The 16,968-nt window shown below is 34.9% G+C and overlaps 1 protein-coding gene across 1 annotated transcript; it reads left to right on the top strand.

Annotated features, from left to right (window-relative positions):
- The first annotated feature begins 11,443 nt into the window (after window positions 1–11,443).
- Window positions 11,444–14,036, top strand: LOC131655858 (pentatricopeptide repeat-containing protein At5g39980, chloroplastic-like). Its single transcript, XM_058925659.1, has one exon. It carries the CDS (start codon window positions 11,499–11,501, stop codon window positions 13,554–13,556), a length of 2,058 nt encoding a protein of 685 aa, XP_058781642.1. The 5' UTR covers window positions 11,444–11,498; the 3' UTR covers window positions 13,557–14,036.
- Window positions 14,037–16,968: the final 2,932 nt, after the last annotated feature.

Genomic DNA, 16,968 nt, shown 5'->3' with positions numbered 1-16,968 from the left:
CCTTAATGATCTATCTTTGGAGTTAAGTCGATACCTTGGACGGTTCCTTAATGATCCGCCTTCAGAGTTAAGTCGATACCTTGGACGGTTCCTTAACAATCTACCTTTAGATCTAAGTCGATACCTTGGACGGTTCCTTAATAATCTATCTTTGGAGTTAAGTCGATACCTTGGACGGTTCCTTAATGATCCACCTTCAGAGTTAAGTCGATACCTTGGACGGTTCCTTAATGATCTACCTTTGGATTTAAGTCGATACCTTGGAGGGTTCCTTAAACAATCAACTTTTCAAAATCTAAAAGCAGCAACCTTGGATGGTTCCATAACGGTCAACGCTCAGAGATCTAATTTCATCATCACGAACGATGTGGACACGATCAACTGTTTCTAAAGTCTAATTCAGCTACTACGAACGGTGCTGACACGACAAGAGATCTAATTCTACCATCACGAACAGCAAACAACTACTTCTCAAACACTCCAAACATAATCTAATGCATGATTTACTGGATGGCATCTTCAAGCCCATCTCCGACAAAGGTCCCTACTTCAACAAGGGCAAATTTCTGGGTATTCTTGTGTTCAATCCTCTTCCACCTTCAGATTCTGACTGGCATACAAACCACTCTACATCTTCAGGTTTAAGATAATTGAACAGGGGCAGCTGTCATACCCCAAAATTTGCCCATCACATTTCAAGTCCACCTGACTTTCAAATGCTCAAAGATCTCCAGTTGCTCAAAGCTACCTATCTCCTAAACAAGTGCCTCAGAATTAGGGTTTTGCTTTCCTCACAGTAAAATCAGGTTCTAAGACCTCAAGTGGACTCCGTGGCCTCTCATATGCCTCAAAGTACCCTCATGCCAAGTTTTAAGTCATGATTCAAAAGATTGCTCACTCAATGGCCCAAACGATCGATAATCGACTAGTAGACCTAAAAGTCAAAATATGGTCAAACCACAGTCAAAACTTTCGATTTTTGGTCAACATCCTCATTATGAAGTATCATTCATCATTTGATCAAGTATTGATCATGATTCATCAAGAAAAGATCAGAAATCAATACATGCAAAGGTTCCTAAATTAGGGTTTCATAGGAAAAAGTCAACTGAACTTTGACCAGCCATAACTTCCACATGGAACATAAGAAATTTTCCATCCAAACCTCAATTTGAAGGAAATTGAATTCCCTACAACTTTGTCTCTCACATGCCAAGGCTAAAAATCCTTCATTTAAGAGATATGAGCCAATATATTACAGGTCCCCCAAAAAGGTCAACGAAAACACCTTTTGGGTCAAAGCTCATAACTTGAGAATGAAATATCTAGTTGATATGAAACCAAAAGCATCCTTTAGAGGACACTCTAAGCTTTCTAAAAAGTTCAAGTACAGTTCCATACAATAGAAAATGAGTGAGTTATGACTGGCACAAGTTGGGCGAAATTCAAGAAGAACATGAAACCCTAATTGGACAATTTTGAGTTTCTTGACTAATGGGCCTAAGTTTGAGCTTTGAAACATGATCACGAGTACATCAAGGGCCCATAAAACTTTTGTCACATTTTTGCGCCATTTATTTAATTTATTTGAATTTTTATCCATTTAAATACAAAATAAATTGGATAAAATCCCAAAATAAATGAGATAAATCATGAGCTCTTATTCTAACTATATGGAAGGTCCAAGTAATGCCCCATGAGGGCCCAAAACGTGATAAGCAATATGGAGGAAGGTTTAGCTTGAAATAGAAAGAGTTTTTATATTTTTAAGTGAAAAATTCCTTTGCCTTTAAAAAAAACTTGACATCCAAGCCCACAAGTAACCCTAAATTTATCCTCTATATAATGCTAGCAACACCAATCATTAGGGGAGAAATCCTAACGGGAAACCTTGCCCCAAGAGCACTCTCTAAATTTCCAAAGTTTTAAAGGAACTAAGGCACGAGTACATGAATTTTCCAGACATTCTCAAAGCAAACCGACCATTCTATTCTCTCCCTGAGGTTTCAAAGAAGAGGTATGGATGGTAAAATAGGATTTAAACAACCTCGAGCACATACTTTTCTCTTTTCGTGTTCATGAGTATGTAGCTTTCGTTTTCCATATTATCTTGTGTTTCGACTCTAACTAATGATTGCTGTGAGTTATTAATGAGCATTAAAACAGGTTTGACGCATGGTTCGTGAGTTTTGGTACCGGTTACGACCTCTACCATTGTTAGGGCTTGACCATGCACAGTTTCGGTATCGTGTTCATGTGCGGTTTCAGTCCATGAAACAAGGCTCATTGGATTCACAAGTCTGTAATTAAGTGTTCTATGGCATTGTTTTGTATTGCTCGACCTTATTTTGCAGGTTTCTATAGTCGCAGTGGTAGCTACGAATCTTTGGTAGCAAAATCGCAGATGATGTCGAAGCCAAATCGTAGCAGTGGTTTGGTTGAAGATGATGAACAGTGGATGGAACCCTTGACCAATACGTGGACGATTTGCTTCCTCTTATTGGCCGGTCGAAAATTCCTTCCCTCTCCCCGTCAGCGATTGGCTGGTCAACGCGCCACGCGTGCATTCCACTAATGGTTCGGTTTCTTTATTTTATTATTGTTTCTTTTCATTTACTTAACAAAATATGCACGCAGCTGGGTTGGTGAAGGAATCCATGTTAAAGGGAGGGTCACGAGTTCGACCCTTGGTGTCGTCAATCTCTTTTTTTCCAACAATTGCCCCAGATCCGGTGCATCCCTGCTTTGCACGTGCATCGTACGCCTCTAGTCCTTCAGCCTTCAAATCATGCCTGGTGCAAATCCAACGTCCCAGATATGAAGCTCTACCATGCACCTTCGTAGACTTACCACACAGGATCGAAGCTAAGTTTCTTAGTTTTGTTTTTTTTATTACATAATTGATTTTATTTTATTTTTATTTTTTTTTCTCTTCATTATAATTTATTTTTTAACTTACTTTAACAAATTAGATTTTATATAATAATTTGGTAATCATTTATTTTTAATCAGAAACTCGACTTTTTTTCCATAAATTATAATTATTTTTTTATCCGATCTTTGTATCTATTTTTTAATCAATATTAGGCTGAAAATTAATAACTAATTTTTAGGTCTGTTAACCTCGGTTCATTTATAGACCCTAGAGGTAAGTGTTATCCATTAACGCATTTTTTAGCCTTACAAACATTGTAGCTCACCATAAGTTTTCTTAAAAAACCTCTTTAGGGTTTGTAAAATTTTTGGGGTTTGTAGATCTTTTATCAATTAGGGTTTAGATCAATTAATACACTAACTTTTCTTTTTTCATTCTTAATATTTTCAGGTTAATCAAAGGTTTTTCAGCCGCACACTTCACCCGACCAAAAGCTAAGTTTTCTAACTTTTTTATATATATTTATTTTTATTTTTAATTATATAATTCCTCTTTCATTTATTATCAATGCCTTGAATTTGCCACAAAAAAGTTTTCTACATTTCTCTTCTCCATTTTTCAGGGTTAGCCACAGTCCTCTGACTACGCACCATCAGAGCTAAGTTTCCAATCCTTATTTTATTTTATTTAAATATTATTTTACTTTTTGCCTTTTGCCCAAAATAGGGTTTGCTTCGAATAGTCAATACACTCACCCGTATTATTGTCATCTTAATTTTCAGGGTCAATCAAGATTCGAGGGAATCAAGGCATTCAGTATTTAAAACTAATTATTGATTTCTCTTATTTCCGCTTTTTAATTTCCCCCGTCCCCGCAGGTGTTTATTGTAATAGCGTAGGAAATTTTATTTTTTTGCCTTTATTTCATTTTAATTGTGTGGTTAGTAATTTAGGGAGTGAAATCAATAAATTGAATCTAGAATCACCTAATTATAAGATAAATGCCATTGAAGTTAACCACCTGTTTGTGCCACACACGCACCTTTAGGGTAATCCCTCTGGTTGCCTTGTTGCCTTATTACTGTTGCCTTGTTGCCTTAAATTTGTCGCCTAAGAATAGTCAAGACCCTCGATTCCGAGGATACCTAAAGTAATGTTGCCTTCAGAGTTATTAAAACTCCCTCGATGTTGCCTGATTGTCCCAAATTGCTAAGGTATCCTCGCATGATGCCTAAAAGATAAAAATGACTATCATATTCTTCCCTTAGACTACCTGCCCTCTTTATGACAAGGGACAATCTTATGGCGAACGATTTATCGATGACCCTTAAACATCCAATTGAAAGACTTCCTGCCCTCTTATGGCACGGATAGATCCTTTCGCCTGAAAGACTTAAAGAACAAGAAAGACAACTTAGGGTAGGTAGTTCTTAATTGCTTGCTCATATTCAAATCAAACTTTCAAAATACTTTTCACACCTCCTTTCAAATACTTTCAAACAAGGCTACGCTTATTTACAAGCTAAAGTCCTTAAACGAGTCTTTTCTTATTCACACACTACTTTTTCAAACATTTCAAACAATACAAAAGTGAGCTAAGCAATTAAGAGCCCATGGATAACCATGAATGCAAAGGGTGCCTTACACCTTCCCTTTGTATAACCTACCCCCCGAACTCAAAATCTTTCAAAGGTCTTTCCTGTTCTTTTTGCCTTTACAATTGGATAAAATAAAAGTCGGTGGCGACTCTTGCTAACCGCACATTTCGAATAAAGTCAGTTCACCGTATTACACCGACACAAATGAAACTATATGTTAATAATAATTTTTAAATAGTGATGAATCATCTAACAAAACAATTGCATAAAATAAGTTATTATTAAAACTAATAATTTAAATTTTTTAATAAAATGAATAAACAAAAAATAATATAAAGTGAATGATTTTAAACTTGATATAAAAAAAATATATAATAGGATAAATAAAAAAATTATAAGAAAAAATGAAAATAAATATTTAAAAAATTATAAAAATAATGCAATGATTAAGATTTGTATTAAGTAAAAAAATTTGAAGGTGGATATTAGCTATAATAAGTTGATGGAAACAATTGAGAAAAATCACATAGAAGAGAAGCATTAAGACGAAAGAAAATAATTAATTTTAAAATATTAAAATTAAACTGAGGATATTTTAGTAAATATAATAATTTTTTACGTATTAAAGTTGAGATTCCCTCCCCTCCCCTCCAAATCCCCCCAATTCGGAGGGAAGGAAAAAGTGTGGTCTGGAGGGATTTTGCTCCCCTCCCCTCCCTTCCCCTCCTTAAATTTGAACCAAACATATTTAATTGGAAATTTCCCCTCCCCTCCATCTACCCCGAACCAAACACACCCTTAGGCAAAAAGAGAGTCTTAGAGCGTGCGTTTTATAGACTGGGGTGGTGATACATCCAACAAACAAATATATTATAAACCAAGTTTTAGAAATCAGTTTCAACTTCATCTTCAACCTCAAGAACACAGATTTTCTAGAAATTGTATCATGCTTAAAACTCAACCATTTTCAAAAATGTGAACATGAAAGTTGTGTGATTTTTCACTACGAATCCAAATATGTATCAATCACAGATTTATTTTTATTGTAACTCAATAATTTCTCAGAAAACCATAAGAACCCTAAAACTTCAAAATCAAATTAAATGACATATAACAAGTATAAATGGCAACCAGTTGAGGGCTTTTGATCCTCACATTATAAAAAACATAATAGAATCGAGTTTTGTTAAAAATGGTACACAAATGCTAGAGTTTGAGTTTGAACAACTTACGTCTATATATGGAGATTGAAGGGTGGATTATAGAACTTCCAGATGAGCTTTGATGATCTGGAAAGCTTCCTTAGACCTTAGTGATGCTAACTGAATGCTTAGATCACCTTGAAGTAGTTTGAATTCTCTTACCCGAATCAAGTTGCAGGAGCTTGATGTGAAAATGGAAATTGGGTTTAGAGTGATTACAAGTGGGATATGGGTGTTTGGGAAGCTTTTATATGGTGTATAGGAAGTGTTTGGATGGTTATTTGATACATATATTGTTTGAAACTCAAAAATCACGAGTTTATGCAAGTTGAAATTTTGAAGCTTTCAAGTGGGGGAGTGACTTTGAGATTTTTTGTGTGTTTGATTCAAAAGGCAATGTCTTATATTAATAGGGAATATTTTTTGGTTTGTGGGGGGAGGGGGGAATCAGGCCAAATGGAAATACCAAATTCAATTGGTGTTGGTTTACTTCTTTGTGAAAAAAATTTGAAGTTCATGGTTCCAAGAATTTGGCAAGCTTTAATCAAGACTTTATGGAAGATTTTATGCACATTAAGGTGTTGCTTGTTTGGTTTGTGGGGGGAAGGGGGAATCAGGCCAAATGGAAATACCAAATTCAATTGGTGTTGGTTTACTTCTTTGTGAAAAAAACTTGAAGTTCATGGTTCCAAGAATTTGGAAAGCTTTAATCAAGACTCTATGGAAGATTTTATGCACATTAAGGTGTTGCTTGTTGGGTTTGTGTTGTCTTTGTGTACATAACAAACATTGTAGAGGCTCAAGACAAAGTTTTGGTGATCAAAGCTTCTTTATAAAAATGGAAGTGTGACCTTTATGCTTGAAATGGAATGATTCAATGGATATTGATTAAAACACTTGGACAATGGCTCAAAAGTTTGTGTAATCTTCTAATTAGAGGGAGATTTACAAGTAATTGGACTTGTAACACAAAGATTTTGCAGATTTGGGTGAGTTGGCAACTTGGTTGATCACAAAATGAACCTATAATTCAAGCATGGATGCTTAACTTCATCTCTTCGATTCTCCTTGCTCAAGAATGCTATGGAGGAGTTCTTGTACCTTTTGAAAAACTCCTAAACATTATCTAAAACTTTGGTGTTTGTAGTTTTCTCAAATTCTCACAGGATCTTGATGGAAATTGGCCTTAAAGTTAGGCACTTATTAGGATCACATCTGCCTTGTGAAATTTTTCTAAGTGTTTTGAAAAAGTTAACAACTTCATGGCTCCATAACTTAAAATCCTTTCACTTTTTGGAGGTTCCTTCACAAGGACAATGTTATAGATCATAACTTCCTCTTCAATTCAGCCTTTGGAGCACAAAAAATGGTTGCTTATTGAAGAAGTTACGAGTTTTCAAAGTTGAGCATTAAACATGTAATTCCTTCATGAAAAAGTCAAAACTCTAACTTTGACTTTTGAATCTTTTGTTGATTTTATTGATTAATCTGGATCAAATGACTTCAATACTCACATATTCATGATTTTGATCTTCAAAAGTCCATGGTTGACCAAATTTCCCAAAAGTAAAAGTTGATCTTGGACGATTGACTTTTTCCAATGGAATTGCATTCTTCAAAGTGTCAATTGAATCAAGCTCTTATAGCAAAATGAAGGATATGAATGGATTATGATGAGGCATTTGAGATCCTCAAATCATGTTTTGAGCCATAAGACCTTGTTTTGATCAAAAGTAAAAGTTGATTTTGGACGGTTGACTTTTTCCAATGGAATTGCATTCTTCAAAGTATCAATTGAATCGAGCTCTTCTAGAAAAATGAAGGATATGAATGGATTATGATGAGGCATTTGAGATCCTTAAATAATGTTTTGAGCCATAATACCTTGTCTTGATCAAAAGTAAAAGTTGATCTTGGACGGTTGACTTTTTCCAATGGAATTGCATTCTTCAAAGTATCAATTGAATCGAGCTCTTCTAGAAAAATGAAGGATATGAATGGATTATGATGAGGCATTTGAGATCCTTAAATTATGTTTTGAGCCATAAGACCTTGTCTTGATCAAAAGTCAACTTTTTAAAGAATTAAGTCAAAACCCCTAATTGTGTACCAGATGAATTTGAAAGTTTGATCTTGATTCAAACCACACTTGGGCTTGGATTTTGATGACAAAAATCACTTGAGCATATGAGAAGGTTTGAGCCACCTTGTGAGCTTTAAAACCCTAATTTTCCTGAGCTCCTTCGTCGATCACCTATCTTGTGAAATAAGTAACAAGTAAACACAATTTTTTGTATATTTTGGTTAATAAATGATGCATGAATGATTATGAACAATGATAATGATGATCACACTCTTTGAGATTCAATACAAATGGAGTGGAATCTTTGGGTAAAAAATTAGGGTACAACAGTTGCCCATATTTAAGTTTCTTCTATCCGAGGAGGGGGAGATGGGAATCTTCGTCTCAGCATGGTAGGAGGGACTTAAATATAAAATAATAGCACAAATGGGACCCTAAAAGACCACATGTATGATATGATCTGAATACAGGACTCCAACTTTTACGGGGAACAAACAAACAACATCCTTAATATAGAGTAGGAGAAATGGACCATATTTATTGGGGATAAGTACCAAGTCTCGTAATGAGTTGTCTTCATCATCTGGATAAGACTAACCATTCATTAGAAAAGAACAGACTTCATTATGAACTGTCTCTATCATGTTGAAGAGACTAACCATTCACAAGGGATAAACATCGGGCTTCATAACGAACTGTCTTCATCATCTTGAGAAGGCTAACCATACATTGGAAAAGAACAAACTTCATTATGAACTATCTCTATCATCTTGAAGAAACTAACCATTCATAAGGGACAAACATCGGGCTTCACAACAAACTGTCTTCATCATCTTGAGAAAACTAACCATCCATTGGGAAAGAACATGTTTCATCATGAGCCGTCTCTATTATTGAAGAGACTAACCATTCATAAGCTTCTTCACTAGAAATGAATAAATTGCTTCGTAGATACTACCATCTTTTTTCAATAAGGAATTTTGGGACATACAAGTTTCTCAAATAAAGAGACCACCACCTGCTGTATGAAAGTTCCTGCAATAACAACTGCCGGGAAATGAATCCAACTTTATGGGGAACCACCAATGGGTTCTTGTTGAGGTGACCAAGTCTTCAACGGTGCAAAATTAATGCACTTCCAATCCAAGATTCAAATATCCAAATAATCATATCTACTGGAGACAAAGTTCAATCCAAGACGGAGCTGGAGAGAGACATCTAAGCAAGACACTTCCCAATGAGGAATAAGCTCAACTGGGGATTCATCCTATCTTGAGATGGACAGAGAAGCTAAAATAAAATCTTCCCATGAGAAACAAACTCAGCGGGGAAACACAAGGATATGGATCTTTCTTCCTAAAGTTGGCACTTTAATGGAGAGAGTAGAGACATCACTTGGGGAATGAGTATAAAAGGTTTCTCATAAGAGACGAATGCATAAATATGCATGTATGAATGGATGAATGAATGTTATGCATATGCTAATGAAACAGACTCATAAATAAAACATAAGGGACAACAATGGGGATGACAACATCGGGGTATAACCAATTACTCAGCCAATCGTCAACAATATCTTTTATGGAGACATAAATTTCACTAGGGAGAGAGAGCACTCTCAAATCAATCTTCAAAATCAAGGGGATTCATTCCGAGAAGAAAACATGTTTGAAAGGAACACATTTTGAGAAGAAAACATGTACTTAGCCGGAGGCACTTGTATCAAGACTTAACTCACGGGGGATAACACCAATGCTTGATTTTCACACCTCAAGGACCAACTTCCTTGGGGATAAAGATCAACATTTCTTTTCGTACTCACGAGTTTTAAGAAAGTGTTTTATCTTTTTATTTTGAAAGTGTGATTTTAACTGTCATATTTTAAGAAAACGTAATCTACAGGTAATAGTGGCATCTCACGAAACCACCATATTTTACGGTTAATAGCGGCTATTATCAAAACCGCCTTAATAAAACCGTCATAATTAACCAATTTTTTATTAGTGCGAGGACGAATGGTAAACTGTGTAAACAAATTCTTTTTTGTATGAATGGACAAATAGTGTTTACCATCATTTCTGGTTAAATAATGATGTGAAAAATATAAATGTGTTAATAATTCAGGTGACAAACATATGTATATTTTTTCATGTTTAGTCATGTGTTAATAACTCAAAAATTTACTACAAATAAATTATACTTAATTTAAATTTGTCAAAAATAGCCTTTTAACTAAAAAAATCATTCAAAAAAATATTAAAATTTAAACTAATTTAATTTTGGTTATTTATTTATAAATATAAATAAAATAAATTATCAAGTTAAACAACGATAATAAAAGAATTAATTATTACATATGTGACATTGACACGTTATTGAGTAAATCGTCGTGTCATTAACTTTTATTACTTCATCCGTTCTAAAATAAGTGTAATACTTGACACTTTTACACAGATTAAAAAAATTTAATAAATGAAAGAGAGAATTGTGAAGTTACTAAATTGTCTCTTTTATTTATTGCTGTATTATAATTATCATTAATGCAATGTGAGAGAAATAATAAATTAAATGTAATAATTAGAGGATAAAATTGGAAGATAAAATATAAAAGTGCATTGAAAACCAGATATAACACTTATTTTGGACAAAATATTTCTTTAAGTGTCACATTTATTTTGGGCAGAGCAAGTATCAAATTAAAAAAAATAGAAATAAAGACTAAAGTTACCCAAATTATTTTACTTCATTTAACCATAGTAAGCATAGTTTTAAAAACCGGACCGGACCGGCCGGACCGGGAACCGGCCAGATAACCGGTCTGGTTTAATAGTCGGATCGGGTATGCTATCAAACCGGTGGGAACCGGTCACAACCGGTGTAAATCGAAAAAATCGAAAAATCGGCGGTTTAATTGCTTTTTTTTAAAATTTTTTTATTATTATTTTTTTAAACTTTTTTTTAACATTTCTTTTAAACTTTTTTTTTTACTTTATTTTAATATATTTAGTAGTGTATTACTTAAATAGCATTCTCACATAGTTTTTTAGTGACAAATTAAAAACTTTATTGTCTATTTATTATCTTTGCTAATAAATTTTCTTAAATAGCATAAACATATTGAATTTTATTTGATTTTCTTTTTAGGAGGATCCTATTTTTAATTAAATTTGGTACACATTGGATTTATTTTGTTATAAACTATTCAATTAGATTATGTTCTAATTAGACTTTGTTTAGATTATGTTGTAATTAGACTTTGTTTGCAATTAGACTTTGTAATTTTTTACTATTTTGTTATGTGTGATACCTTTGTTTAAAATTTGAATTTAAGTTATAAAATTGTGAATTTATGATAGGATATTTTTAAAAAATTTAAAAGGTAGTTATATTTTTTTAGAGATTGAATCATCCGGTTCGACCGGTTTTATACCTATATAATGACATGTCTATTCAACAGAGTTATCCAGTTTAATCCTGTTTGGTTGTGCGGTTCGACCAGTGACCCAGTGGTTCGACCGATAAACTAGTGACCCAGCACTCTCACCGGTTCGATGACCGGTCCGGTTTTTAAAACTAAGTAAGTCTAAATAAAAACATCGAGTGAGATAAATAAACAAAAGTTAATAATTTAAAACTTGATTTGTGAAAAGAAAGAAAAAAAATCAGTCGTGAATGGTACTACAAACCATATTCTACAAACTTAATTGAATTAGTTTCGTTACAATTCAAAATTACTAACCATGTGCTCAATCTCATCCTACGCAACATTTTCAACTCTTCTTAGTTCGTCTTCATCTTCTTCTTCATGTTCATTCCCTTGTTCCTCCGCCAAAACCACCATCTTTACCCTCTCAACCCCAATCCCCACAACCACCATCTCTAACGGATCCGTCTCAGCCACACCCAAACATGTCTGGACCCGAACCCCACGTTCCCCATTTCCCAACACCAACAAACACCAACGTCGCACCAGAACCCAGCAACAACAAAAACAACAATACGAACCCCCTTATCTAGACCGCAGCGTCGACATGAACGAACTCTCAACCTCAATCAAACAAACCCACAACATCGAACAACTCTACGCACTCATGTCCCCTTACAATAACAAACAACTCTCAATCCGTTTCATGGTCTCCATCCTCTCCCGTGAACCCGATTGGCAACGCTCTATCGCAATTCTCGACTGGATGGACGAGATAGCTCAATACTCACCTTCACTCTCCGCTTACAACGTCGTCCTACGTAACGTACTTCGCGCTAAACAATGGCAGTTTGCACACGGACTGTTCGACGAAATGCGTCAAAAGGGTCTTTCCCCTGATAAGTACACTTACTCCACACTCATTACGTGTTTCAGTAAACAAGGTTTGTTTGATTCATCTTTCTTTTGGTTACAACAGATGGAGCGTGACAAAGTTCCTGGTGACCTTGTTTTGTATAGTAATTTGATTGAGCTTTCGCGGAAACTGGGTGATTATTCAAAAGCCATTTCGATTTTCAATACGTTGAAAGCTTCTGCTAATATTGTCCTTGATCTTATAGCTTATAATACTATGATTAGTGTGTTTGGTAAGGCGAAGCTCTTAAAGGAAGCTCGTCTTCTTATTCAAGAGATGAGGGATAATGGTGTTAACCCGAATACTACTAGTTACTCGACGCTTCTTGCGATTTATGTTGATAATCAGAAGTTTGTCGAGGCGCTTTCTTTGTTCGCGGAAATGAATGAAGTTAAATGTCCGATTGATCTTACTACGTGTAATATTATGATTGATGTTTATGGTCAGCTTCAAATGATTAGGGAGGCTGATTGCTTCTTCTGGGGTATGAAGAAAATGGGAATTGAACCTAATGTGGTTAGTTACAATACTATCTTGAGGGTTTATGGAGAGGCTGAGCTATTCGGGGAAGCTGTTCATCTTTTTAGTTTGATGCTAATGAAAGGTATACCACAGAATGTTGTTACATACAACACGATGATTAGTATCTATGGTAAATCTCTTGAAGATGAGAAAGCGACGAATCTCATTCAAGAAATGCAGAGTAGAGGTATTCAACCAAATGCCATCACTTACTCAACCATAATATCTATATGGGAAAAGGCAGGGAAATTGAACCGGGCAGCCATGCTGTTTCACAAGTTAAGGACTTCTGGAGTTAAAATTGATGAGGTACTATATCAGACAATGATTGTTGCGTATCAGAAAGCTGGATTAGTTGCGCATGCCAAAAGGCTACTTCATGAGCTCAAGCAAGAGGATAATGTTTCCAGGGAGACGGCAATCACAATACTTGCCAAAGCCGGTAAAGTTGACGAGGCTTTGTGGGTTTTCCGACAGGCTTTTGATGCGGGAGAGGTGAAAGATATATCTGTATTTGGGTGCATCATTGATATTTTCTCAAGGGACAGAAAGTATGCACATGTCGTTGAAGTGTTTGAGAAGATGAGAGAGGTTGGACATTTTCCAGATTCTAATGTTATTGCTCTTGTGCTGAATGCTTTTGGAAAGCTGCGGAAATTTGAGAGAGCAGGTGCTTTATATAAACAGATGTATGAAGAAGGGTGTGTTTTTCCGGACGAAGTTCATTTTCAAATGCTTGATTTATATGGCGCGAGTATGGATTTCAAGATGGTGGAATCATTGTTTGAGAAGCTAGATTCCAATCCCAGTATCAACAAGAAGGAGTTGCATTTTGTTGTTGCCAACATTCATGAAAGAGCAGGTAGATTTAATGATGCTTCCCGAATCATGAGCAGGATGAATCACAGAGCAATAAAAAGTTATGGTAATGCTTAGAACATTGAAGTATGAATCTGACTTTCACATGTAACTTGAATTGACTAACATTCTTTGGCCACATATCTATAAATATAGTATTCCCAACTAGGTGTCAAAAATTATCAAGTGTATATGATATTAAGCAACACACATTCTGCATTCTGAATAGCATCATCCGTGTAATTAATCATTACAGTTCTTAAGAGCACTACACTACTATGCTCGTTTTACCTCTTTAAAGAAAATGGAGCCAAATTTTCATCTACATGATTGATGTGTATTTGCTGAGAATTTCAACGGTGAATCTAATTTGAAAACACTAAGGGCTGGTTTGAATCACTTTTGATTTTTAGTTTTTAAAAAGTGTTTTATAAATTTGTTTTGAAAAACTGTTTAAAAAAAAAGAAAAATATGTGTTTGACAAAGAAATTTTAAAAACTGTTTTATAGATTAATTATTAAGAAATCCATTGGAGAGGACCTTTTTAGTGATTTTTTATGTTCTTCTCATCTACACCACTGGTATTGAATTAAGTCAACACGAGTAGCTAGATTCTCTTAGGTTAAGTCAAATTTGATGATAAACCTGTTTTTATTAGATTGAGACATATGATCGGATGATGTTAATATTATTGTTCTGACTTATTGTTATTATTTAGTTATTGATTGTGCGCATTGCTTTTTGATTGTTACGACATTCAAATCGATGTTGATATATAGTGACTACTAATCCTAGGGCTATATTTTTGAACTACTTTAAATGTTTGATTCTCTAATTGACTAAGGATAGTATGATTAGGAATCGTGACTAATGGATTAACATATTTTGTTGCCTAATATGACGGGAGAATTGGTATGTGGGGTTGGAGAGTTGACGCCTAGATTAGTGAGCTATGTGCCAAGGGATTGAGTATACTGGTAGAGTTAATTTGTCGTGTAACTCTGTAGTCAGCGCGTGTTTCATCAATCAAATAGATATAGGAAATTCTGATAAGACGACCTGACCGCTTTTCTCATTATTGCTTTACAACTCATTTCTTGCGTTTTCGACCAAAACAACCTTAAACACCCCCTGGTTTACTGTTAAATTTACATCGCATAAATTATTTTTTTTAAAGTTCGCAATCTATGTAGAGACGAATTTAATTTTTATTATTTTGACAACAACATTAGTCCACATGCTAGTAATTTTGTCATCATTTGCCTACCAAGACCTGAAAGTGACGTTTAAGAGCGATATTTGAGCTTTTGGAGACCATTGAAGCTATTGGAGAGCTTTTTCTTCAAGGACTCTTCATGTTCTTTGAATCTAGACTATTGGTATTGATTAATTTCAACATGAGTATCTAGATTCCTCTTAGGTTAGGTTTTATTTGATGATGAGCCTTTATTACTTGATTGGGACATATGATCAGATGATATTAATGTAATTGTTTTGAATCTTTGTTATTATTCAATTATTGATTATGCACATTGCCTTTTGTTTATTACGACATTCAAATTGATCTTAATAATAGTGGCTACTGACCCTAGGGTTGTTTATCAGGCCTACTTTTAACTATTGAATTCTCTAATTGACTAGAGATATTATGATTAGGAATTGTGACTTAGGGATTAACGAACTTTGTTGCCTAGTTTGACGTTACAATTGGCTTGAGGGATCCGAGAATTGACACTTAGGGAAGATGGGGCTTTTTCCATATCATTTATTAAATTTTGTTCCTGATGAGACAAATGTCAGGCACGGTGTTGTGACAACTGGTCTAACGTGATAAACCAGTATGACAACAGTGAATAAAGTCTTACTTTATACAAGATGATGAAGCAGAAAAGGAATAAAGATAACACAAGAGATGAGTAACTCACTTTGGTGCAAACAACACTTACGTCAGCCCACCAAGAAAGCTTTGTTTTCTAAGCTAAGTTGCCTGCCATTTCTCATTACTTCAATGTCCACATGCTTTAGTTTGTCAGTTGCCTTGCCCATAAGATTGCCACAAAACTCCATAAATTCCTTCTCAATCTCCCTCTGGTCTGTGAGAATAGTCCCATGAGACCTATGTAGAATCCCCATACTCTTAGAATTTTGTTTGGTTTTTAAGGTTGCATGGTAATATGAATTAATCCCATCACCCAACCTGAGATAATCTATTTTGGATCTTTGCATATGCATATTTTCCTCCAAATTATTCCATTTTATGACATCCTCAGTGAGCTTCTTTACCATAGCAATTCTCTGGCTATCCATAATGTTACTCATTAGATCATGTTGGGCTGCCTCAAGATCATTTCTAGCTTGCACCACCTGTTGCTTCACATTTGAAATGGACTTGCTGAATATCTTTAACACTGGTTGCAGCCTTTTCAACTTGTGCCAAAGTACATACATAGGGCTGCCTCCGAAGATTGTCTCCAGCTATTGCTTACCACGTCTTCATAACCAACTATAAATCAGCCATACAATTATAAAATTTAAACTTACCTTTGTAGTTTCTCTTAGTGTTCAGATCTGCCACACAAAGTAGAGCATGATCAGAGACATTAGGGGGGACATTCAATGTTGAATCAATATTGTTTTGGAACCATTCAACATTCCCCAACACCCTGTCAATTCTAGAGTAAATGGTCCCTACTATATGTTTGTTTGAACATGTGAAGAAATATCAAATACTATCTATTTCACTTAGCACTGTATTTGTCATCATATTTTGCATATCCACATATTCAACCTCAGTCACTATCTTTCCATCTATCCTATCTTGAGCCTTTGCAACATTGTTGAAATCACCAATGATACACCAAGGACCCTGCTGATTCTTATGCAAATTCCCCATATCTTTCTAAAGCAGTCTTTTACCATCCAATTGGTTATGTGCATAAATGGTTGTCAACCAATGTTTAAATACTCCCAAATTGTCATAGACACCAAAATGGATAAATTGATCAGCACCGTGTATGTGCTTTATGTCCACCTTTGTATGGTCCCACTCAATCCATATCCTTCCATTATCATTATATTGATAATTTCCCATATATCTATCATTGAGCTTAAGTTTATCTCTAACCAAACAGGCTCTTGATTGCTTAACTCTAGTCTCTATCAACACAATACTATTAGGTCTTAACTTTAGGAGACGGGATCTAATCTCCCTAAGTTTACCTGTTTTATTCAACCCTCTTATATTTCAAGAGACTAACATGGTCCCTTATCACAGGGCCCTTATGGGTTATGCATCACCCATAAGGCCTCAAAACCATTTTCATAATTAACAACAGAAGATGATTCAACATACATTTTTTCTTACCTTTATCTCTAATAACTTTACTCACCACTGTCCATTCTTCACCACAATCAAGGTATGCTTACATTTATTAAAATGAAATACAACACTTATGTTATTATGATCAACCTATAGAGTCCCATTGTAATT

The sequence above is a fragment of the Vicia villosa genome, linkage group LG3 (assembly GCF_029867415.1).
Source record: "Vicia villosa cultivar HV-30 ecotype Madison, WI linkage group LG3, Vvil1.0, whole genome shotgun sequence".
NCBI lineage: Eukaryota > Viridiplantae > Streptophyta > Magnoliopsida > Fabales > Fabaceae > Vicia > Vicia villosa.
The sequence above is the reverse complement of the archived record's forward strand: the minus strand, read 5'-3'. Positions and strand labels throughout refer to the sequence as shown.

What these genes read in the sequence shown, in the direction of transcription:
- LOC131655858 (XM_058925659.1), top strand. Translation starts at nt 11,499, where the DNA reads ATGTGCTCAATCTCATCCTACGCAACATTTTCAACTCTTCTTAGTTCG.